Source organism: Hippopotamus amphibius, chromosome 8, assembly GCF_030028045.1.
Source record: "Hippopotamus amphibius kiboko isolate mHipAmp2 chromosome 8, mHipAmp2.hap2, whole genome shotgun sequence".
NCBI lineage: Eukaryota > Metazoa > Chordata > Mammalia > Artiodactyla > Hippopotamidae > Hippopotamus > Hippopotamus amphibius.
Genome location: NC_080193.1, coordinates 4,636,449 through 4,660,255, shown reverse-complemented (window position 1 = coordinate 4,660,255; position 23,807 = coordinate 4,636,449). Strand labels below are relative to the sequence as shown.

The following is a 23,807-nucleotide window of genomic DNA, read 5'->3' as shown; positions in this document are numbered from 1 at the left end:
GGGCGCCCTCCTGCCCCACTCCCTGCCAGCACTCGTCAAACCAAGTCGGACTTCCCTGGAGCCATCCCTTGTTGTCGCCTGCTCCCCACACCCACACCTGCCCCTCGTGTCACCCTCCACTCCCCGGTTCTCCCCAGAACACAAGCTGGGCCTCCGCAGGCTTCACTCCACCTGCCTGAATGCCCTTCCGGCCGCGGCAACCTTTCTCTGCCTGGAAGGTTGCTGTTCATTCTCAAGACCTCATTTAAGGGTCACCCTGAAACATCTTATGTCACAAGCCGGAAATCTGCTCCCTCGTCTGGGCTGATATCACAGCCCCAACAGCTGGCCCACACGGGCCCACATCTGCGCACCTCCGCGCGTGTGCTCGCCTGCCCGCTGCTCAGCACCTGTCACGCCCTGTGCCTGCCCGTGACAGGGGCTCAAACTAAACGGGGCTGAATTGAAGCTGCCCAACTCTTGGTTCGTGTTTTTCTTCCTCCCCTACCCTGTTCTTAGCCCCCAGTAGGGGTACGTCTCAAATGCACACAAGCAGGAGCTGGAAGAGGGCCTGGCACATTCTAAACATCCAGTAAGTATTTGCTGAATAAGGATGGGAACGCGAACCTTGACTTCAACAGCCAGAACTACCGCTGTACCTGTCACAGAAGTCGTGTTTCTGGAAGGTCGGGCAAGCTGAAGGGAAGATATCCAGAAAGGCCCAGAGCGTGGTGCAGGTATCACACAGGTAGAGCACGATGTCCTTTAATTCCTGTCGCCAAAAGAAAACACTGCATTATTCTCCTCCGCCCCCAGAGACAGCTCTGTAGAGGGTCCGAGACGAAGCTGACAAAGCCAGGGGTCCCCACCAGGCAAGTGAATGCTGGAGGTCCCGGGCACGGCCTGGCTGGTCCATCTCAGGAGCCCGATCCGGGCAGCTCAGTCCAAGCCTCAGGTCTTGCTGCTGTAGCTCCAACAGATGCCTACCCAGGGATCCCCAGGGTGACGTCTAGTTCTGGGCTAACACGATTCTCTCTTGGAAGCGGAAGGAGAACCCACCTCTGAATCTGAAGACAGCGCCCGAGGTGCCGCACAGAAAGCACATCCCAGTGAGGACAAGGATATCCCACCCCCACTTTCCTTAGAGTCTGAAGAGCCTGTGCAGAACAGGGAGTGCTTCCTCATACGCTCCCTGATTCTCATGAAGACGCTAACAGGCAGGCCAGGCAGCTGTTAGGGCCTCCACTTTACAGATAAGGAGATTTGCCTGCAGGGACTGCCCTGCGGCTCAGAGGGGTAGCTTGCCCTGCTCCCCCAGCACTCGGGGTGTCCTCTCTCGAGACACCTGTCCAATGCCTGTTTTCCCACGAAGGCGCAGGCTCCAGGACGGCGGCTCACAGCTGCCTCGCTCTTGCTCTATCTCTGCTGCTTAACACAGGCCAGACACCGCCCAGGCTCCTTAAACATCCACCTTCCTCGTCATCCCCCTTAGACTCGGAGTTCCACGCGAGCAGGCGCCGCGTCTGCTTCTGCCAACGGCTTCACCCTTATGGCCCAGCCTGGGGCCTGGCATGTACTGGGGGCTCCTCCCTCCACATCGGCACAGCGGACCAAGGGCTCGATGCATAACGCACCCAGGAACCTGTCCAGCTGAACTACGTGAAGACTAAACCTCCATGCTGTTCCCTCTGCTACTCCCTAAATAAAGCTCTCAGAGGACGGAGAAAGCCTGCTGAAATGCTCTAAACCTGGGTGATGGGAACAGCTGCCTGTGGGGTTGGCGTAAGGGGCTGTGAGCAGGGGAAGAAGCTGCTGGGGCTTCTGCTGGCCAGAAAGAAGCTGGGCTGAAGGGCAACCTCACCAGGAGGGGCATGTCGCTGGGGGTCAGCCGGCCCCTTTCCTCGAGCCTCTGGGGTGTGGCGCTGGCCCCATCCCCCTGCAAGCCACAGTGCTGGAGGATATTGCTGAAGACCTGTGAAACACAAGAGGTGACTCTCCCACATCCTGTCGAGTCAGCAGCTAGGACCCCCATCCTGCAGTGAGAGGCTGGTGATCTGAAAACTGCCTTGGAGTCTTTAGAATAGATGCCAGCGTTCCTGGGATACCAGCTGAGACAGTGACCTTCTCAGAGAGCGGGGTCAGAGTAGAATCTGTGTCAAGGCGGAATAATGGGGGCATGCTTCTTTCAGGGTTGTGTTAGAACTAAAATGACAGAATGTGGGTAAATCCTGTGGATATTACCCGGACAGGCTGGACCAGTGCGTGGTAGTGAATATTTGAGAGATACAGTCAGCACTGCATGTTTTTGGATCTCCTGGAGATGGCTATTTTGGGGAACTATACTGAAATAAAAGACAGGGCAACAGTGAGTGGAAAAGAGAGCCCATCATAAAATCATGTAAGTATTTAACTAATGGCGCCATATGTGAGTATGCTAGCATGTAAAATTGTAAGAGTTACTGTGAACAGTGGTTATCTCTTGGTGGTGGGATTATGGAAGAAGATTAATCTTCCTCTTTCTGTTTGTTTTTCTTTTTTCCCCAAATTTTCTACAATGAGCATGATATAGAATATAAAATGATTCTATAAGGCTTTAAAGCTCTGATTTGAGACATGTACAGGGGTATCCTTAGAGGCAGATGGCTGGTGACAAACAACACATAATGCACCCCAAGCTCTTTTTTTTTTCCGGCTGTGTGGCATACGGGATCTTAGCTCCCTGATCAGGGATCGAACCTGTGCCCCCTGCATTAGGAACGTGGAATCTTAACCACTGGACTGCCAGGGAAGTGCCCCCTAGCTCTTTTTGTCTAAGTGCTAAGTAGCCCGTGGATTTCAGTCCTGTTCAAGAGGGGAAAGGATGAATTCGAAGGAGTGAGGTGAGGGATAGAACACAGATATGGTCTGGAGGTGTGCCTGGGATGTGGGGTGTGTTGGGGGGAAGCGATTTCTCCCAGACCCTTCTAGGGAAGTTGAGGAACATCACCAGGTAGGAGAGGGGGTCTGCCTCCCCTGGACGGGGCTGAGAGCCAGTACCTGAAGGATGGTGGGCATGGTTTCATCCAGGTCATTATAGTAACTTGGTTGCTGGATGAAGATGTTTCCTGAAAAGAAGAGAAAGGTAAGAACTGGGAAAAGACGGTGGGGGTGGAGAGGACACATCACAAATGGTTGCCAGCACGTTCTGTGACCTTTCTCCCCTCTCCTAAGCCTGCCTGCAATAGAGCAGTCCTGGCCCCGGGCCCTGCTGGCACAGAGCTTTGGCCCAGCCTAGAAACTTCCCCAGGGTGAGGGAGGGACCTTGCTCAGTACAAGTTAACCTTTTAAGCACCTCTGCCGGGTGAATTACGTAAACGCCCTGGTCAAACCAGCTCATCCTGCAGGGAATGATCACACTTGGGCACCGTGCCTTGTATGACAGCACCGGCTTTGTAAATGGGAGTTAGTCATGCAGGAAAATTAGGAGACCTGAGCTCTCTGCTCGAGAAACCTGGGTGCTACAATCCAGGAGTCTTGCCAGGCTATTCCGCCAATAATGTGAAGAGATTCAAGGGAGAAATTTCTCTAGAAATTCTCTTACCCTCTGCTTTTGAATCTGCTAGCCATACGAACCCCTACGCCAAGGTAAGAGGCCTGCCAGGGACCTGGAGGTAGATTTACCACACATTTGCAGTTATTCCTATAAAATGAAGCCCCTCTCCCAGTGTTTACTATCCTCCAAGGGCTGCTGCTGTGAGTGCAGAGGTTAGCGTATATGGTAAGAGGAACAGAAACCAAGTGTTCTGGCAGCCCAGATGGGCAGGGAGGGAGGCTCACAGCTAGCTGGGGGACATGATGATGTAAAATGCCTCCGCCCTTAAGAAGAGGCCTGCGTTCCTCAACCCACTACAATCCCGGCCCCTGAGGGTGGCTGACTGTCGGGGTGCTCTGACCTCTAGGTATCCTGTCTTTGGGCAGGTCTGTCCTCGGTTGCCTTAATAATAACCCTGCAGCCCTCACCCCATCCCGGAGGATTTGACAATGAATGAGATCAAAGGCCAGATGGGGCTGGGTGAGTAAGCGAGTCACTAAGTGGCTGGACTTTCTATAAACATTTTGCTGGAGGACACTCCGTTCCTTGATTCCAGAAGGCTGAGTTTTACTAGCAGGAGCTTGCTCAGGGCCTCCCATCTCCAGATGGGTGCTGACCCCTCAACTTGTGAAGGTACTCCCTAACCATCTGTGCCCACCTGGTCCTGACAGGTGGGGAGTGACTGAGCTCTCTCCCCACCAACCTCTGCTCTTCCTCATAAAACCCTCCTAGCGATATCCTCAAGGTCAAGGTCGAATTCCTGACCATGGCATGAAGGGCCTGTAAGATCTGGCTTCTGCTGGCATCTCTGGCCACCCTCTCCACATCTCTCAAATTGCATTCTTCCCTCACACCATCCTCAACCTCACACACTGAGCCCTGTCCCCTCCCGCTGCCTGCAGTGACCTCCCAGAGCTAAGTCCACCATAAGGCAGGTGTCACCCTCTCCAGGCAGAGTCTCCTGACCCAGGCATCAGGAGCAGGTCTCCTCCCATAATTCCCAGGCCACACAGTGGTCCTCACCATGCCTGGACCACCAGGCACAGGGACAGGCATTCTCATAATCCTTCCCATGCTTAGGCCTAACAGGGATGTTTTACAAGCATCAAATCAGATCACATTTCACAATCGACCCTTGAGATCTTCGGCATAGAAGATCTTTCTTCTCCTTTACCTGATGCCAATGACAGTAAAGATCTAACTTTTGATCTCTTAAAGACATAATTAAAAAGGAAGGGACAGCAGTGGCACCCCTTTAAATGTCCCTTCTCAGACTGAAGCAGTTCAGAAACCCAGGGTGGATGCAAGGTATTGCCTAAGAGATCAGTGCTGTCCTTCACGAGGCCAAGGCCTCATGCAGTCCTGCTCTGACAAAGCAGCTCCAAGGGAGTCTAACTGAAAGGCCCTGCTTTCACAATTACACTTGCTGATTCACAGCACCGGCCTTGAGGTTGAAAAAAAAAGCAGGAGGCAGGGACAGGGCAAGGACTGGCTTCTGCCCAAAGGACAGTCGGCCAGCTCCCTTGCTCCCCCCTTGTCTCCTCTGTCAACCCCCTTCCAGCTGATCTGTTTTGCTCAAGAGCTTCTGTGGTAGAGAAAGTGGAGGCTGCCCCTTGCTGGGTCTCATGTCTTCTGCTTAAGGGTTGGAAAGAGAGCTGATGTGTGTGTGTGTGCTGGAGGGTGTGGAGGAGGGGCCTGCAGACAGACAGACAGACAGAGACACACACACACACACACAAACTGAAGGGACTCCTGATGTCTGATCCTACCTTCTTTTCAGTGAACCATCCTCTGTGAGCCAAAGAAAGGGCTCCCCTTAATAAGCCAATTTAGGGTTCTCGAGCTGGGGATGAGACTATTCTAAAACAGCTCAAAATCTATGAGGGGCTATGTTTTCCTGGAGACAAGATTTCATCTGATTCTTAAAGGAGTCAGTGACCCAAAAGATTAGGGACCCCAGCAGCAGGCGGAGCTCTCTCACCCCAACCTTGCCCGTCTGGAAATGTGGGCAGATGGCATGCCGCCTGGACCCTCACAGCCGACTACGGCCCACAGACCTAACGCTGACCTTGCCTCTCCTCACCACCCACTCCCCCGCCTCCTGATTTCCGACACCAGTTTTCTCCAGAGTCGTTAAGACTCCTCCCTCCAGCTGACCTCACGAAGCCCCGCTTTACTCTCCTCCCGGATGTCCCTTTCCGCCCCAGCAGCCCAACCAGGCTCTCACCTTCAAACCCACGCTGAAGCCCTGGCCTCCTCCATGGCCGCCTGTCACCACCCTCCCCACCTGCGTGTTGCCAGATTAACCTTGTCACCAGCTGGCTCCCCGCCCTGCTCCGAGCTCCTAGAGGCTCCCACGGCCTTGTCATGATAAGAGCTCACACTCACTAAGTGCCTGTAACATGCTCTGTGCCGAGCACCACCTCATATTTAATCCCCACAGCCACTCTACAGCGTGGATGTATCATTAGTCTTCGCTTTCTTCAGGTGAGAACACTCAGCGTAGAGTGGCTGACTTGGTCAAAGTGACAAGGCCTGGAATAGAGCTGTGGACTGGGCAGTTCAACTCTAGAGCTTGCCTTCTTAGCCACCAAGTGATACGGCTCCCCAAGTGCCAAAGCCTGGCCCACAGCCCTCCTGGTCACGCCCCGGCCTCCTTCCCTGGCTCCCACACTGCCCTCCCAGAAGGCTCTGCTTTAACCAAACCGGCCTAATGATTGTGTCTCTAACTAATCACACATACTTCTGTGTGCTCACCCCATTCTCTCAGTCAAGAGCATAATTATGAAGGGTCTTTCCCAGGGAAAATAAAAGAAATTAACTGATGATCAGGCAATAATTAGATTTGAATGAGAAACCAGACGTTGTTCCAGTGAAAAAGCTGGATGTGAAATTTCATATATATTATGCTCTAATATGTTTTAAAAATACACAAAGACTAGAAGGGAATAATCACCAAATGATGGTCTCTGGGTACAGGAATTTGGTAATTGCTTTCCTGCTTCTTTATGCCTCATATTCCTCCAAAATTTTCTAAATGAACATATATTACCTTTATTATTAGTGTGGGGAAAAGGAGGGAAGGAAGGAAGGAAACCATTTCAAGGGATAACTATATCCTACAGTCTCAGGGTGAGGAGGGCTGACGGGGCATCCAGAGTGAGCAGCTCTCCATGCCAGTCCGGTGCCATGAGCTGCTATTCAAGGACGAATCCACTGGGACACTGTTCCTTCTGCAGTTTCCCAACAAAGCTTCTGCCCCTGAGGGAACCTTCTAGCCCACCACCTCCTGATGGGATCCAACTGCTGATGTCTGTTCCCTTCACAGCTCCAAACAGTCCTCCCTGAACTCTGCCCCCAGCTGTTCTCAGCAGCAAGGCGAAGCCTGATGTTTCTGAGGTGGCCCCACCACCCGTGAGGCAGGGAGTGGCCAAGGGCAAGAGCTGGAGAGTCAGGCCCAAGTGACACAAATCCCAGGTTGGCCACTCATTAGTCACGGCCTCCCCGGGCAAGTCCCTTACATTTAACCTCAGTTTCCTTAACTGTAAATGGGGATGATGACACTGCTGACGTCACAGGGCGGCCGAGAGGATCAGCTGACATGACATGTGAGAAGCGTCGCCAGAATTGCTCAAATAACCGGTAGCCGTGGCTGCCACGCTTACTCTCACCGCAGAAGCAAACTCCCCGACACCTTCAACTGTTTGACACACGGCCTAATGCTGGGACTCCAAGATCCTGGAGGGGCCGCGCGATGCCCATTTTCAACTCCCCTCCCCTACAGCCGCTTAGTCACTTCTTTCAGAGTTGACACACACGTCCGCTACGTCATTTGCAAGCACCACCTGCTGCGGACACTCTGACTCCCCCCCACAACCCCACCGTGCGCAGAACCCTGCTTTGGCATGTGGAGGCCATCTCTGTGCCCCCTCCGCCCCCCAGGCCCCGGGCCCTACGCACCTATCATCTTCTGCAGCAGCGGGGAATTGCCTTTTCCAAAGAGCACGCAGAGGTCCAGGATCTTTGGGATGTCAAACAGGAAGTTGTTGTAGAGGATTTCTCCGAAAGCAGAGGGGGATATGAAGTGATCCTAAGGAACAGTACAGAAAGGATGAGAGAGTTTCCAAAATCATGTGTGTTGCAGAGTAATAGCAAGCTCACAAGAAACAAACTTCAGTCCATCAGCAGGGGCCTGGTTCACAGATTCACAGAAGAAGCTCTGTCTACGCCGTGGGTATGTCTGAGCCTCATGGACTGACCTGGAGCAACAGTCATGCTTCATCTTAATGTGACTCACTATAAAAGCTCAGTATAAAACCATCAGCTGGGGATTCATTCTAAAATATTTACAGGTAAATTACCATGACGTCTGGGGTTGCTTTAAAATACTCCAAAAGGGACTTCCCTGGTGGCACAGTGGTTAAGAATCTGCCTGCCAATGCAGAGGACACGGGTTCCATCCCCAGGCCGGGAAGATCCCACATGCCGTGGAGCAACTAAGCCCGTGCACCACAACTACTGAGCCTGTGCTCTAGAGCACACGAGCCACAACTACTGAGCCCACAAGCCACAACTACCGAAGCCCGCGAGTCTAGAGCCCGTGCTCCGCAACAAGAGAAGCCACCGCAATGAAGAGTAGCCCCCGCTCACTGCAACTAGAGAAAGCCCGCTCGCAGCAACGAAGACACAACACAGCAAAAAATAAATAAGTAAATAAAGTTCTAAAAAATAAAAAGAAAACACTCCAAGAAAAACAGAAAACTCAGGGGAGAGAAAAAACAAGATGTTGATAACTGTTGAAGCCAGGTAATGGGTACATGGGAGTCATTATACTTTTGTGTATATTTAAAAATTTCCACGCTAACAAGTTAAAAAAACAAAGAAGCAAGGTACTGTTTTTAAAATAAACATGTACGCCCACACACACATAGAAACACACACAGTGAGAGGAAAAAAGTTTCCTGAAGGAGTATTTACCTTAACAGTGGTTATTTTGAGGGGAGGGAATTTGGTGGGTGACTTTCATTATCTACAAAATATTTGTGCTATGTTTGAGCTGTTTAGAGGCAGTGTTATTATTTTTAAAATCAGGGCGGGGGGGTGGCACGAAAAAGTAAAGGTTTTTCAAAAGCACATACAAGTTCCTCTAAAAACTCAGAATCAGTGTTCTCGCCCTCTGACGCACGAGGAAAGGCACAGTCACGCGTCACCTGGCACAGGGCCCTCGGCTCCCCATTGATGAAAACACTAGGTGTAACGCAGGTGACGCGGTGACTTAGAGGATAAGGGAGGTGGCACAGATTTCTTCCCCAACAGTGGGAATAAAAGCTGAGGGGAGACAAAGGGGGAACTCGATACTTCCAGAGGCTTCCTTCCCAGGGGTGAGAGCCCAGCACAGAGGTGTCAGATGGCGGTGGCGACCTGTCACGGGATCTGGGGCTTACTTTGGATTCCTTGTGAGTGGACATGCGGAGGAAGGTGAGAAAAACACTTCGGTGGAGGCGCTTCTGCATGTCAACGACCTCAGGGGCCGGGGCCACCCACTCGTCGAACTTTCGGGGGACATAGCGCAGGTAGGAGTCCAGGCACTTCTGCAGGGTCTCGTCAAAGACAACCTAAGCCAGGCGACAGAGGACAACACGGGCTCGTCACGGAGGCCCAAGGGCTTGTGGATGGACTGTGCGGGGCCCATGGCCCCTCAGCCCTGGCCTGTGGCAAACCCTCCAACCCCAAGGGACCAAAGAGGCATAAGTGAGCCGAGCGCTAAACACGAGTTTCTAAAAATGACATGTTGGAAGGCCTTGTGTAAACATTATTAAGACTGTGATACAAGACACAGCACTCCAAACCACAATTTGCTGCTAAGGATCCAGTGTAAGAAGCAGAGGAAAAAAGCATCTCCTGGAGGGGGAGTGGGGGCGGGGGGGCAGGGGGAAACAACAGCACCCAACCAATGGCACGTCATGTGCTTTGTCTTAGCGTGAATTTTGATAGAATGTTACCTGGCACCAGAATTTATCGTGAGGCAGGGCCAGGAGCCAGTCGAGGTCATTGGCTACGAAGGTGGCGCGTTCCAGGTACTCCTCCACTAGGGCGGGAATGTTGTCTTTAGGGGGCGGTTTGTATAACACAAAATACCGGTCTGCCTTCTGCTCGGGGTGCTACGGATCCAAAAACCACGTGTTAACGTGGCAGAGGTTAGTCAGCGAGGGCCCATTTGCCAACCCACAGCAATGACAACACTGGGCTGTTCCAACCGGTGACCCTCAGGCATGAAGAACCGAGTGTCTCTGACAGAGGGGGCTTGGTTGCAGCCAGGGAACCAAGGCAGGCATTAAATACCATGTTGTTTGGAGAATATTTCACGACACGGGGAAAGGTTAAGGGAAGAAAAAGCAGGACACACACCTCTCTATTGTATATAACCAATTTTGGGATTAAAAAAAAAAGTACACATATTTAACACACACACATTGGTACAGATTTTAAAAAGTGTGTGTGTGTGTGTGTGTGTGTGTGTGGTGGGACAACATCCCAGGGCTAACAGTGGCTGTCTCTAGTAGAGGGGATTATGGCTTGGCTGTATTTTCCCGTTAAAAAATGAACATGTATTATTTTCTAAATTATTTTTAAAAATTATACAAGCAAGGCATAAGCATCTTTTCTTTCAAAAACTCACAACAGTACAGGAAGGTGAGTCGCCTGGGACCACACCCCCAGCCCCCAGAGAGAACCCCTCACCATCCTGCGAGCATCCTCACAGACCTTTTCTAAGCATTTACCTTAAAATGTACACATATGAGGCATTTCTTTGGGTCCGTTTTCATCTTTCTGACACAAATAGCATCATACTATACATATCACTGTGCTGTACCCTTTGTACAATCAGAAGAAAACCTCAGCAATTTTTTTTAAAAGATGCTAATCAAGTAATTACAGGTCTCAGCTTAGCATAAGTCCTCTCTTCCAACCCTTACCTTGCCATGAAAAACTCTTATTTTGTTCACCATAAGAAGAGAAGGTGAACTCAGTTTTCTCCTCTGACTACAAAAGGGCTGCTTTCTCCGGGGGAGGCGGGAACAGGAAGAAGGCTGGGCTGCATCTCAGCTGTTCTCAACCACAATCACCCACTTCCAGGTCTGTTAGTCCAGGGGGGACAGGAAAACCACGACCGATTGGTCGGTCTCTTGAGAACCACCTATGCCTTCTGACTGCCTAACGCAAGTTTGCAAACTGTGGAGAACTGAGTCCAGCAGGTTTCCTTGAGGGCCACCTACTGGGTGGGTCTTCAGGACCCCTCCCATTTAAATCAGAATTTATACAAAAGGAATCCTGCTGACTGAAACAAGTTCAAAACTACTCTCTAGGGTCTAAATTCATCTCCTTGGTTTCTGAGTTCCCCTCCTTCCTTTATCTGTTGACACCTCACCTCTTAGGTCATTTCTCAGGCCAGGCTACTCACCGTCCCCACTTGCCCATCAGCCCATCAAACACACACACACACACCTCTGAAATTCTGCCTTCCTACAATCCTACAAACTTTTACTGGCGCCCTGCTGTGCCAGGTGTGGGGGTGCAAGAAAGGGATCCGCGTGCTCCCGGAGCCCATTCTGCAGAGGGGAAGAGGAACATCTAAATCATCAAATGAGCACGACACAGACAGCTCAAACCTGGCAGAGGGACCGTGGAAGGGCAACAGGTGATTAACGGCGCCTGGAGGAAGAGGGGCCGCTTCCCAGGGCAGGCATCACCTGAGCTGAGCCTTGGAGGATGAGAAGGGTTTTTAGATGGAAGACACAGTATTTTTATGGAGGCATAAAAATGGACCATTAAAAAAAAGGGGGCAGAGATTGCACTGGGCAGTGGGAGATGGATTTGGAGAGACACTGGGAGGATAATAAAAGCCGCCACTCACCAAGGACCTGCCCTGTGCCGGCTGCTGGGTAGGCCTGTCCCCAAGCCCATTTCTTTTTTTTTTTTTCCCCCAAGCCCATTTCTTTTTTATCTACAATGACTACTTCAAAGGGAGACAGTATTCTCCCGATTTTACAGAAGAGGAAACCAGGACTCAGTCAGATTCAGGAACTTTGCCAAGGTCACAGGGCTAAAGAAGCGGTTGAGGCAGGATTTGAACCAAACCCGATACTTCGGACCTACTAAATGACCTACAACCTGCCACCCTGGTCTCACTGCTCGTCCTTCTGACCCCAGCTCTGACCTCACCTCCTCCAGGAAGTCTCCCAAGTCCATCCCGACTAGATTAGGGGTTCACAGGGCTCCCCCAACACCTGCAGTCTGTGCTTCCCTGATTGTAGCACTTGTTGAACTGCATCAGAAGTGCTTGCAGACCCATGGTGTCTGTGGATGGGGACAAAGGAAGGGATAGATTATGGGCGGGGGAGGGCAGCAGGGCACTTTCAGGAGTGGTAGAAATGTTCATTATCTTGATTATGGTGATGGTTTCGTGGGTGTATACAGATGTCAAAACCAATCAAATTGTATGCTTTAAATACATGCAGTTTATTGTCCTCTGGCGATACTTCAATAAAGTTATATGAAAAGGGAGGGCCTGCCTTCTCTGCCTCCCCTACTACCCTGCAGGTCCCTGGAGGGAGTCTGAGTCTTGCTTACCATAGCAGTCCCAGCCGCTAGAACAGTGTCTGGCATCGAGCAGATGCTCGATACATATTTGCTGGTTGAACAAAGGTAATGCATGGAGGTAATCCAGGACCAGATCCTGCCAAGGTCTCTGAAGGACCTTCAATGCCAGGCTCAAGAGTAGGGGCCACCAGGGACTTCCCTGGCGGTCCAGTGGTTGAGAATCCATGCTCCCAATGCAGGGCGCATGGGTTCGATCCCTGGTCAAGGAACTAAGATCCTGCATGCCACGTGGTATGGCCAAGTAGGAAGATTCCAGGGCTAGGAGCAGCAGGCTCCAGCTGTATCTCCCACCCTTCAGGCCTGGCTTAGGTCCCACTTGTTCCATGAAGCCTTCTAAACATTCTCTGCCCATCAAACTTCTGCTCTGTTTATCTTGATAAGAAACTATTTTGTACTATTCTCCAAATGCTCCACTTATGAGTCTTATCTTTCTCAAGAGCACATTCACCCACTTTGGCCCAGGACTTGATTTCTTTTGGATCTTCAATAGCAAGCGTGTGCATCTGCACGGTAACTACTCAATGAACATTAGCTTCAGCTATCACTCTGCAGAGGCAGTATGATGGCTGTCCCTTTGCTGGAGATCTTCTTCTCCAAGTTGGGACTCAAGAGACATATACAAGGCAGGTACATCTCTCAGGACAATCTTTCAGGAGCTTCCGGTGGCCTGCAGTGCGGCCAAGAAGGCCGCTCCTCAATCAGGCAGCTGTCTTCCTCAGCTCGTCCCTCTCCCACCCTACACCCTATTCACAATGTCACTGTCACTGTCATCATCACCATCTTTATTGAGTGCTCACTATGTCCCAGGCTCAGTGCTAATTCAGACATCTCATTTAATCCTCACAACCATCCCCTCCAAGGCTGGTTCTACTGTTACCCTTGTTTGGATCTTGAGGCTTAGAGACGTTAAGTAATTTGCCCAAAGTCACACGCGAGATTAAACACAAAGCCGGGCTCCTTAACTCTGTGATACTGCTCCCACCCCAGGTGGTTAGTGTAGGAGTCAGGCTCTCAGGACTCCAGGATGATAGACTCAGGTCCTCCTGCCCAGTCCACCCTTCTCCCATTGCTCTGCCCGGCTAGTGCTTATTCACTCTTCCACACCCAGTTCAGGATCCCCCTCCTACAGGAAGGCATCCTGGGCTGCATGTGCTCTCCCACCAGCCCCGAGACCTCCCTGCACCCACACCCCTCGCTGGTCCTGATCAGCAGCCTGGACTTCCTTCCACCAAATCCTGATCACGCTGCAGAGAATCTACCAGTCTGCTTTCTCTTGGTCTGTGGGCCCCTCAAGGGCAGAACCACGTCTTTTCTCTTTGTAGCTCCAGTGCCTGTCACAAAGCGTGGCTAGAGCCCTTGGCTCATTTACTGAATGTCTCCTGAGAGCTACTATGCGCCTGGCACTGTAAAACCACAACCAAGGGAAGGGCCCAGTCCCTGCTCCCACGGAGCCCACAGTCTAGCAGCCTCGGTGTCCAGTACACAGGGAAGGACTGAGGTGGGAAATCAGACCTAAGGAACCCGTCTCTACCAGCGTCATCTGACAGAACCTCTGCAGTGATGGACCTGCTCTAGACCTGGCCCATGCTGGCCAATACAGTAGGCGCTCGCCACATGGGACTATTTTAACTTAAATGAACTAAAACTAAATTAAAAATCCAGTTCTTCAGTTGAACTGTCCACAATTTCAAGAGCTCAGTCACCACATGTGGTGAATGGATAATGTATTAGAACAGTTCTTGATTTTCTGATAAATATCCTCCTTACATAGAAAGATTATGAATACAAGGATATATTCTACAACACAAGGAACACAGCCAACATTTTATAATAACTATAAATGGAATATAACCTTTAAAATTGTGAATCATTATATTATACACCTGGAACATATAATGTTGGACATCGATTGAAAAAAAAAAGTTTTAAAAAAGAAACAAGAGGCTTTATAGCAGAAAGGTTAAGGGTATGCGCTCTAGGGGCAGCCTAGCTGGGTTCCCATCCTGCCTCCCCTAATTTTCTAGTTTTGTGACCTTGAGCTCTCAGTTGCCTCATGTGTAAAATGGGGACAACCAAAATGCCTACTCAGAGGGCTGTGGTTTGGTGTACATGAGATAATCCAGGTGAAAGGTTTGACCCAGAGTGAGTGCTCTATAAATACTAAGTACTATTATTAGAGAGTAGTTAGGAAGTAATAGGAAGCCATCCAGGAAGCAGGAAGTAAAACACCGAGCTCTTATTTCCCACAACTTTACTTAAGCTCCCAGAAAATAGTTCCTCCCACCTTGTTCAAGTAAGCTTATATTCTTGGGAAAACGGCAAGTGGGTATGGGGACTCCATCCCCGCGTCTGTCTCCTTCTCCAGCAGCCTGGCCCCTCTCGGCGGCTCTAATCTCTCCCCGCAGCTGGTAATCTTCATGCTCACAGCCTCCTTAATTTTCAGTCTCACAAGCCCTGCCAGGTCTGTATGTGGTGCTTCTTAGCCCGTTCAGACCTGACCTCTGAAATCAATGTGCGCCTCCCCACCAAAGTGGATAGCAGCTGGGACAGCTCTGAAAAAGGCCCACATGAAACCTGAACACCTCCTGCAGGGTCCGATCCCCACACCCGGCTCTGGGCCAGCCGCACTGCTAGGCCAGCTCAGGTTGAGTCAGAACTGCCATCAGACTTTGATTCAAGATGAAGTGCTTTGCAGGGAAGGTATGGGGTGGTGACATGGAAAATACCACTCAAATTCAAGCTGCTGCTCGAAAAGGAAACTTCTACACGGGGCCTGGAAGGACCTAATAGCGTCCCGGCTACTGAATTACAGACTGCGGCCCTCGCTTCACTCTTAGAACAGATAAAGAAGGAATTTACTTTTTGCTTCTGAAATTGCAAGAATGATAGTATCAGACTGAACGGCCTCAAGGTACTGGCTCACCAGCGCTGGTGAAGTCCTCAGCTTCCCTGTCTTCAGGTCCTTGTGGGTGATCTGGAGTTGGTCCAGGGGCAGAGCTGGCATTGTGCTGCGTGACCCTCCTGAAAGGAATATGGATGGGAAGAAGAGAGCAGACACAGAGGCTCCTGGGGGCAGGGGCCTGGTCTGGGGCTGATCCCAGAGCCAGGAGAGAAGCTTCAATCTCTGGCCTCAGAGGGCTTCAAAGGCCTGGTTCCTGCACCTACTAATCTAGACCAACGTGACTTTTTTGCCTAAAGCAGCGGTTGTCAGCTGAGGAGGAAACACTCCTTAGGTGACTCCTGACATATTCCCACCCAATCTGAGAAGCACTGGTTAAAAGTGCCTAGATTATCTGCATTATAGCTCCAGCTGTGTGCTCCTTGGCCTGTGAACTCTGTGAAGACAGCGCCTGGGCTCTCCTTCTCTTGCTGCCTTTCCTGTGACCAGCACAGGCCTGGTACAGAGGTGGCGTCATCAAGTATTTCATGAACAATTGAATACGAGGACACATTTCTTACCACACTAATCAGGTTTTAAGTCTTTTAGGGGTTGGAGCCATGGGCCTGTCTTCACTTGCAGAGGGTGTTAAGAGTTTACAACCTTTCTCGGCTTCAGGGAAGAAGGACACGGATAAACAGGAGGACCAGGAAGGTCAACAGAATTCAGAGACCTGCCAGAGCGAGCTCCTTTCTAGAGAGGCCCAAACTGGCCTAGTCAGTGAGTGGCAGACCCCACATCTCCTGTCTTCCAATCCAGTGCTCTTTTCTCAATACCACTTGGCCTGACCCACAGGAGGGACATGCATATTGGCTGAATCATGGAACAGAAGTGATTCAGACCTCTTGAAAGACATGCCATAAAAGGCCAGCACAGTCTCGATGACAATATGAAGACATATCGAGGCTGGGATGAGGAAACCACCACTTCCAAAGCCCTTCCAGAGGAGCTGAGAGGCAGGTCAGCCATCAGTTACTGAGGTCCCAGATCTGATATCAGGCCTGGCCCCGGTGTTATGAAAACAGGAAGACAGACTGATAAGGCAGGGTCTCTGCCCTGGGGGAGCTTTTGATCCAACATGAATAATGACAATAGCCACAGCAGAAACATGTGTCTTATGTGCTGGTGCTCCTCTCAGTGCTTTTCTCAGCATGAACTCACTGTATACACCTTAACTGGCTTTACATGTATTCACACTCATAACAACTCCAAGGTTGGTATTATGATTCCCTCACTTTATCAGTGAGGAAACAGAAGCTTGGAGAAGATAAGAAACTTGCCCTGTGTCTCAGAGTTAGTGGCTGGTGAAAAGGGCTGGCTCTTAACTATTTGCTGTACGGAGTCTAGAGCAGCTGAGCTGGTGGAGGGTGTGGCTGTCAGGAAAGCATTTCTAGAGCCGCGCCTAAAGGCTCAGGGGAGCCTGAGTTGAGAGTCCTGAGAGTGGAGACTGGCCAGGGAAGAAGGGCGTCCCAGGCAGAGGAAATGGCAGGAACAAAGGTAAGGAGGTGGGAAGCAGCTTGGTACACAAGGAACCTTGGTTCAGGGCTGCCTTAAAGACTGTGAAGATATCCACCGTCCCATGGGATGTAAAGAGAGAGAGGACCAGTCTTCGAGGCTTGTTTCAGCTCTAGGATCTCAGTGGATAGTGGATCAGACACATGGTCTCCATGTCTGAGCTTTCATCTCTGAAAACATAGATAACACAATCTGTTGTATATACGTTATTTCTAATCAAGTTACTATTTTACTAGCCTTTCACAATAACCCAGATAAAAACGACAAGGATTATTAAGCTCAGATGTCCAAAGAGGGGCACCTATTTGCTCAGGCAAATACATGAGTGGCCAAGTTGAAACTGAAGCCCAGCTCTTGTGCCTTGGCACCTGGGTCTCTTGTGCTGAATATGCTAAAAATACTTCCTTCCTAACCCATCAGCAATGCTGGAAGGGCAGCTGGAAACATTAGTGGTTGGTTCACCAGTGCAAAAGTCTAAATGAGTCACAGGCCCAGTCCTTTCCAGGCTCACCTTCCAAAGACAGTACTGGGAGTATCCAGTGTGGGGACCTAGGGTGGGGAAAGAGTCATAAGGAGGAGGCAGCTCTCCACTCTTATAATTCTAGGCCCCAGAGTTCAGGCCTAGACAGGTAGAGACAGCACCTGTTTTCAGAAGAAATCCACTCCTACAAGCCAGTGCCTGTAAGGGAAGTTCAGATGGTTGAAAGAGAAGTTTATAGTTCTACAGCCTGGGTTTAAATCTTGGCTCCAACCCACCCATGTTGAGACCTTGAGACATTTCCTAATTTCTCTAAGCCTTGATTTCCTCATCTGTAAAATTGGGATGATAACAGTACATGACCTCATAATCTCTCAGAGCTGATGTGAGAAGTAACCACTACTAAGTGGTCAGCACAGTACTTGGCACATAATAAGCCCTCAGTAAAGTCTACTTGTCTATTATTCAAGTCCCAAACATAAGCAGAGCACTTTGGGCTTCCTAATCACTCAGCAAACACTAACTGAATACATTCTGGGTCCTGGGCATGTAAATGACTATCATTCCATGTTGTTAGAGCTGTACCTGGAAATTTCCAAAACGAGCACAGCAGAGAAAGGAAGGATGTCACAGAGAAGGTGACCTACAACTTGGCTGCTGAAGGATAGGAGGAAAAGATGAAAAGGAAGGACAATCCAAGCAAAGAGCAAGCATGATCAAAGGCTCAGAGCCTGTGGCTTTGAAGGAAGAGGGAGACATTTGGTATGGCTGAAAACACAAGGTCAGGGAGGGGGAGACAGAAGTGGAGAGAAGAGGCTGGATAGGAAAGATGGAGCCATTTTAAAAAGAGCCTCAAATGCTAGGCTAAAAATGTCAGCCTTTCATTTGAAGGCAGTGAGGAGTCACTTAAGTAGAGCAGAGACATAATCAGAAAGAGAAGACAATAACCAGGAGAGGTCTTCTATGAATCACTGGAGAGCAAAACCTGTGTTAACTTACTCGTCCATTCAAAGACTTTGTGAGTACCTACTATGTGCCAGGCACTGAAGCATGGAGAATCCTAAGGCAGGCAAGTAACAGACCTGCTTCTTCCCTTCATAGAGTTTACAGTCTTGATAGTTAAGACAGATATGAACCAGAGAGCCATGCAAACAAGTAAAATGCAACTGAGTATGCTATGCAGGTGAGACCCATGGACCTACGACAGCACTGAACAGAGAGGACTGACTTGAGGGAGAGAGGATGTCAAGGAAGATTTGAGTTTTCATCTAAAGCATGAGTAGAAATTAATGAGGCAACGACTGGACTCTTGAGCTCCGAAAGGATAAGGACAACGCACAGGATGATATCTGTGCCCCCCAATGCGTCCTCAGTGCCAAGCAGGGCAACGGATGCCAAAAATTAGGAAAGGGCTTTCTTTAGAAGGGGAGCTTGGAGCAGGCATCCAATTACAATAAGGCCTGGGAGCATCCCCAGGGATACTGCTGCCTCAGTTTCTCTGTCTTCACCCTTCTGGTTTCAATTCAATTTACTCTTCTCAGAGACCTTACCAGACTACGCTATCTAAAGTTTTCACTCCCCTAATTACTGTCATATCTTTAATTACTTAGTGCATTTATTTGTGGTCGACTGTGTCTCCACCCACTAGACTGTAAGCTCCATGAGGGTGGGAGACTTGTCTGTTTTGCTCTGTTTGCATCCCCAGTGCCTAGATCTGTGCCCGGCATGTAGGAGGCGCTGGACGTGTATTTGTTGAACGAATGAATGAACCCTGAGGAAACTGAAGCTTGGGGTGAGGGTGGGAGGATCGTGACTCGTCCAAGGCCAAGGTCACTCTGGGGCCGATCCTCGAACCCGAGACTCTAAGCTCTGGCGGCCTGACTGGGGGTGGGTGGGGGTGGGGTGGAGAGGCAGGAGGACCTCGGCGACTCACGGCCCCTGGGGCAGCGTAAGCCTTGGCCCTGCCGTGGAGGCGGGGAGGCCCGAGGCCGCGCAAGGCACGGCTGCGGCCCCTCTCAGGCCCGATGCCCCACATCCGGCAGGGCCCAGCCGCGCACTCACCTCGGCGGCTCCACTGTCGGCGGTGTACCGCCGCCGCCGCCGCCGCCGCCGCCGCGGTCCACGGTGACAGCTCCCAGAGCGCCGGCACTTCCGGGGTCAAACGGCGATTCCGCAGGCGCAGACAGGAAGCCTCGGCCCGGCCCCGCCCCTGGAGCCAACTGTCTCCTTGAAGCCGGGCCCGGGGCCACGCCCCCACCCGCAAGACTCCGCCCCCATGAAGACCGGCCTGGCAGTAACCACGCCTACTGTCCCCCTCCTAGCTCCCTTCTTGCTTTAGCAGAGAGAATGGAAGGTGGGCAGAGAGTAGGTGTGGTTCCATCTCTCGGAAAAACCGAATATGGTACCTGGGTTCTTAGGGTCCCAGGCTTCCACCTCCTTCCTTAACCTTCTCAGTCATCATCTCAAGTCCAGGAGGAATTCTGCAGCTGAATGCTGCAAGCTGTGTCGGAACAGTAAATGCTTCCCTTTACTGGCATCATTATTTTCAGGCAAACAGAACATCCAATGATATGGAAGGGACAGAAAAAAAGTGCCAGTAACTCCATGTTTTTTCCCTCTGGCATCACACCCATTGGGCACACAGGAAATATTGTATCTTGGTGGTTGGTGGGAAGAAAATCATGTATGGTGGCCTTTGGTACAGAGAAAACTTAAAATAGGACTTCTGGCGAAAACATATAGATTGGTTTCATCGTTCCCAATGGATATTAATATCAGTGAAGTTTTAGAGCTAAATAACGTGACTATAAAAAGACAAAAACATCCAATAAGACACCTGACTTCTCTGAACATGTCTGTTTCCTCATCTGTCAAAAGGGGTCACTGATACCCATTTCATCACCATTAGGAGACTTAATGAAATAACACAGATAATACCAAGCACATACTTGATGCTCAAGAAATATTAATGGAGAGGAAGGAAGAAAGAAAAGGAGGAAGGGAGGGAGAAAGGAAGGAGAATCCCTATCAGTTGGAGTGTTAACCCATATATTTATTTCATCTTTATTTTCTCTCCTTTGCCTGAAAAGATTAACAAGGAATGTGAGCTTCCAAAGGAGGCATCCTTGTCTGAGCTACCTTATGTCCAACTGAAATGAAATTAAAAAGCCACTTTAGCAGGAGAAGCCTTAAACCATATATTAGTTACACACAAGTATGGAGGAGTGTGGGGGCCTCTATTCTCTAGATTAAAAGAAACACAAGAACAACTAACTTACTTTAAGAGCAATTATTTGGGTTGGCAAAGGTGGTGAGTGTCCGTAGTGCTCATAATCAGTCAAGTCTAGGGGTAACTACAGAGAAACACCGTCAGTAGTTGGAGCTAGAAAATCAGCATAGGGGATATCCGGGACTGAGTGCACCTAGCCCAGATGCTCTGAGTCACCTAAAATGAGTTAGTATTGCCTTTGGGCTTCAATCCTCTAGCAAGCGTGTGTTTGCAGAGCTCCCACTGTTGGGTTAGCTGTTGTGTGGCCCACACAGTGTTCATTTCCTCTGTTTTCCCACTAAACGCAGCTTGACTACTCCTCAGAGAACCCTCCTTCCCGCTGGAGTAGGACGACTCTTTACCCCGAGTTGAGGGGTGTACAACTGTGTTAGTTATCAATTGCTATGTAACAAATCACCCCAAAACTCAGTGGCTTAGAACAATAATAATTATTTATTATCTCATATGGTGTTCTGTGGGTTAAGGATTCCAAAGTGGCTTGGCTGGGTGGCTCTGGCTCAGGGTGTCTCCTGAAGATGAAATTAGATGTCAGTTGGGACTGCACTCCTCTGAAGGCTTGATCAGAGCTAAAGAGTCCACTTCCAGGCAGATCCATTCATATGGCTGGCAAGTTGGTAGAGACTGTTGACAAGAGGCCACTGTTCTTTGCCACAGGGTTGCTTGAGTATCCCCACAACATGGCCCCTGGCTTCCTTCAGAAGGAGAAAACCAAGAGATCAAAGCAGAAGCAGCTATGCCTCTGTGATCTAGGCTTAGCAGTCATGCCATGACTTCAGCCATATTTCTATTGGTCACAAAGGCCAGCCTTGGTTCAGCGTGGGAGGGAACAAAGTGCATGAGTATCAGAAGGCAAGGTCATTGGGGGCCATCTTGGAAAGTGGCTACCACATCAATCTAAGATGAGGCTGGCAATCAACATATTCCAAGCCCCCGGCCACAATGATTGGCTCAAGAATAGATACATGATCCAAATGATACCAAACTCTGGGATCTTTATTGGAGTCAAGAAGAAATGAAAGTGCTGAGATTGCTGGCAGTAAGTAAGCAATGTCTGGAGACATTTATGGTTGTCACAACTGGCACATCTCGTGGGTAGAGGCCAAGGATGCTGCTAAACATCCTTACGACACACTGGACAGCCCACCACCGCAAAGAATTATCTGGCCCAAAATGTCAGTGGTACTGAAGTTGAGAAACCTTAGTCTTAGCCTGAGCTGCTGCTGCTGCTGCTGCTGCTTCTTTTTTTTTTTTTTTTTTTGGCCATGCCATGCAGCATGTGGGATCTTAGTTCCCCCAACCAGGGATTGAACTCGCACCCCTTGCAGTGGAAGCTCAGCATCTTAACCACTGGACCACAAGGGAAGTTCCCTAGCCCAAGTTTCTTTACACAGTGGTTGGGTCCCCACAGGGTAAAAGTGGGAGCTGCCAGATCTTTTGAGGCCTAGGCTCTGATGCTCATACGACATCACTCCCTCCACATTCTATTGGTCAAAGCAAGTTACAAGGCCAGCTCTGATTCAAGGGGAGAGGAACTAGCCCTCCTCCCCTATCCACAGGCAACCACTAATCTACTTTCTGTCTCTATAGATTTTTGGTGGCCATTTTTGCAGGCAACCTACAACAGCGAGGGAGATAATGCAATGAGAGAGATTTGTGTGGGAGATAATGGTGTTTTCAGCTCAGTCAGTAGCAAAGTGTCCTCACAAGAAAATGAAACAACGGCAGTGAAATCTCTTTGCAAAGTGTTACATAAAAATACAAATTTCATAATCCACACCATCCCCAGCCAGGAACTGCTGTCCCAAGCAGCTTTCTGTTAAGCCAGGCTTTCTCTCAATAGGCCGTGTCTGTCCAATCTCCCTGCCCTCCGTCCAGTTCATCAAAGCTTCTGCTGACTCAAGAAGAATCTAGAGAATGATCACTGCAGTGAAAGTCTCAAATCACCCCCCAGGGCCCCTAATAACAAAACATCTGCTTGTCATTCTTCTCCTTCCCTCTGGGTTTTAGTGAGAAAACAGCATTAAATGATGGTAATGACAAACAACTTAAAAACTAAGCCTCCTGGCTTCCAAGAAGGGAGGCTTAATTTGAAGGCAGCTAATTATCCACTCATAATTTACAGATGCTGGTTATCTTGCCTTCTGTCACTGGTCAGTGAACAGTAGTTGGAAAGATCTAAAAAATGTCTGAGTTAATGCGTTTTTAGAAAGAAGAGGGCAGAGAATCCCCAAGTCAAGGAAGAGAATCTCATCAAGCACGGGGTCCAAATCTCTCATTTAGTGGCTAAGGAAACTGAGGCCCAGAAAGGGGGTGAGACTTGCCCAGAGAGGCCCAGCAGCTGGCGGGTGGGCAGAAGGGGCACAGGGATTTGAAGTCTCCGTGCTGGCTCCAGCCGAAAGCTCCACCCAGGGAGATGAAAGCGTAGCTCTGTCTGCCCCATGCAGCTCAGAGATTGCACTCAGACCACCCATCGAAGCAGCAATTGGCACATCCGGGCTCTGGGTGATTATCAGTGTGGCACGATGGAGCCACAGAACCTGGAGGTGGAAAATAACTCCTCGAGGGCTGGGACATGGTTTATATTGCAGCGAGGGCTGGGTAGGCGGAATTTTGCTTCACTTTAAGAGTAAACATTTTTTTATTTGGTAGCATCTCAGAATTTTTATGTAGAATCTGAGACGAAGGGCCTTCAAAAGACACCTCCAGCTACTCTGGTGATGGGAAAGTTTGGTCCTCGATGTTTTCAACCATTAAGCCTGGGGTTTCAATGCAGTGGAATAGTGCCTGCTCTTTAGCTTTCCTTGGGAGAGCATGAAAAGAATTTACTGGAAGAGATGCCTTGACTATCATGAAAACACAGGAACCTTGCCTTCTCATGTTCCTGGGTGTTTTCTCCCTGGGCCACATAATCCCCAGCAGACTCCAGAATGCAGCCACTCTGACCTTCTAATTTCTTAAATGCCCCGGCCCCCTCACACTACACGGCACCAGCCATGCTGCTTCCTCAGCCTGAAATGTCCCCTGTGCTCTCCTTATCAAGGTAAAGCCTTCATCTCTTCTTTTCCCCAGGTTATAATCATTCCCCTGATATAAATATTCCTAGCTAGCTTCCAGCACTTTCCCTGTGTAACACTGATCATAGCTCATCATCTTGTGTATTTTGTGTGATTATTTAATCAGTGACTGCCTCCCTCATTAGACTATGTGTCCTGACAAGTTAGGAACCTCACCTGTTTTGTTTGCTAACCTTATTCCCAGTTCTCAGCTTGGTACCTGGCACCGAATAGCATGCAATAAATATTTGCTGAATGAATGACTGAATCAAAGCACCAAGATAATCTAGAACAACTCTTCTAATTGCAAGTAAAGAAACTGT

General features: G+C 49.8%; 1 protein-coding gene across 8 annotated transcripts in view; it reads right to left on the bottom strand.

Moving 5' to 3' along the window:
* Positions 1-19,337, bottom strand: part of ASCC2 (activating signal cointegrator 1 complex subunit 2) — a 38,559-nt gene extending 19,222 nt beyond the window's left edge. Inside the window, exons 1-9 of one of the 8 annotated variants that reach the window (XM_057744076.1) lie at positions 19,204-19,297; positions 16,683-16,834; positions 15,135-15,232; positions 9,553-9,711; positions 8,995-9,165; positions 7,511-7,640; positions 3,016-3,083; positions 1,841-1,951; positions 639-751 (exon numbers count right to left, since the gene is read on the bottom strand). In XM_057744076.1, the coding sequence (XP_057600059.1) occupies positions 639-751; positions 1,841-1,951; positions 3,016-3,083; positions 7,511-7,640; positions 8,995-9,165; positions 9,553-9,711; positions 15,135-15,215 (833 nt within the window). In that variant the 5' untranslated portion in view covers positions 15,216-15,232; positions 16,683-16,834; positions 19,204-19,297. Of the gene's footprint in view, positions 1-638; positions 752-1,840; positions 1,952-3,015; positions 3,084-5,777; positions 5,827-7,510; positions 7,641-8,994; positions 9,166-9,552; positions 9,712-11,773; positions 11,909-15,134; positions 16,648-16,682; positions 16,835-19,203 lie in introns of those variants that run through there. The other 7 variants (XM_057744075.1, XM_057744078.1, XM_057744077.1 and 4 more) reach the window with 7 other exon arrangements.
* Positions 19,338-23,807: the final 4,470 nt, after the last annotated feature.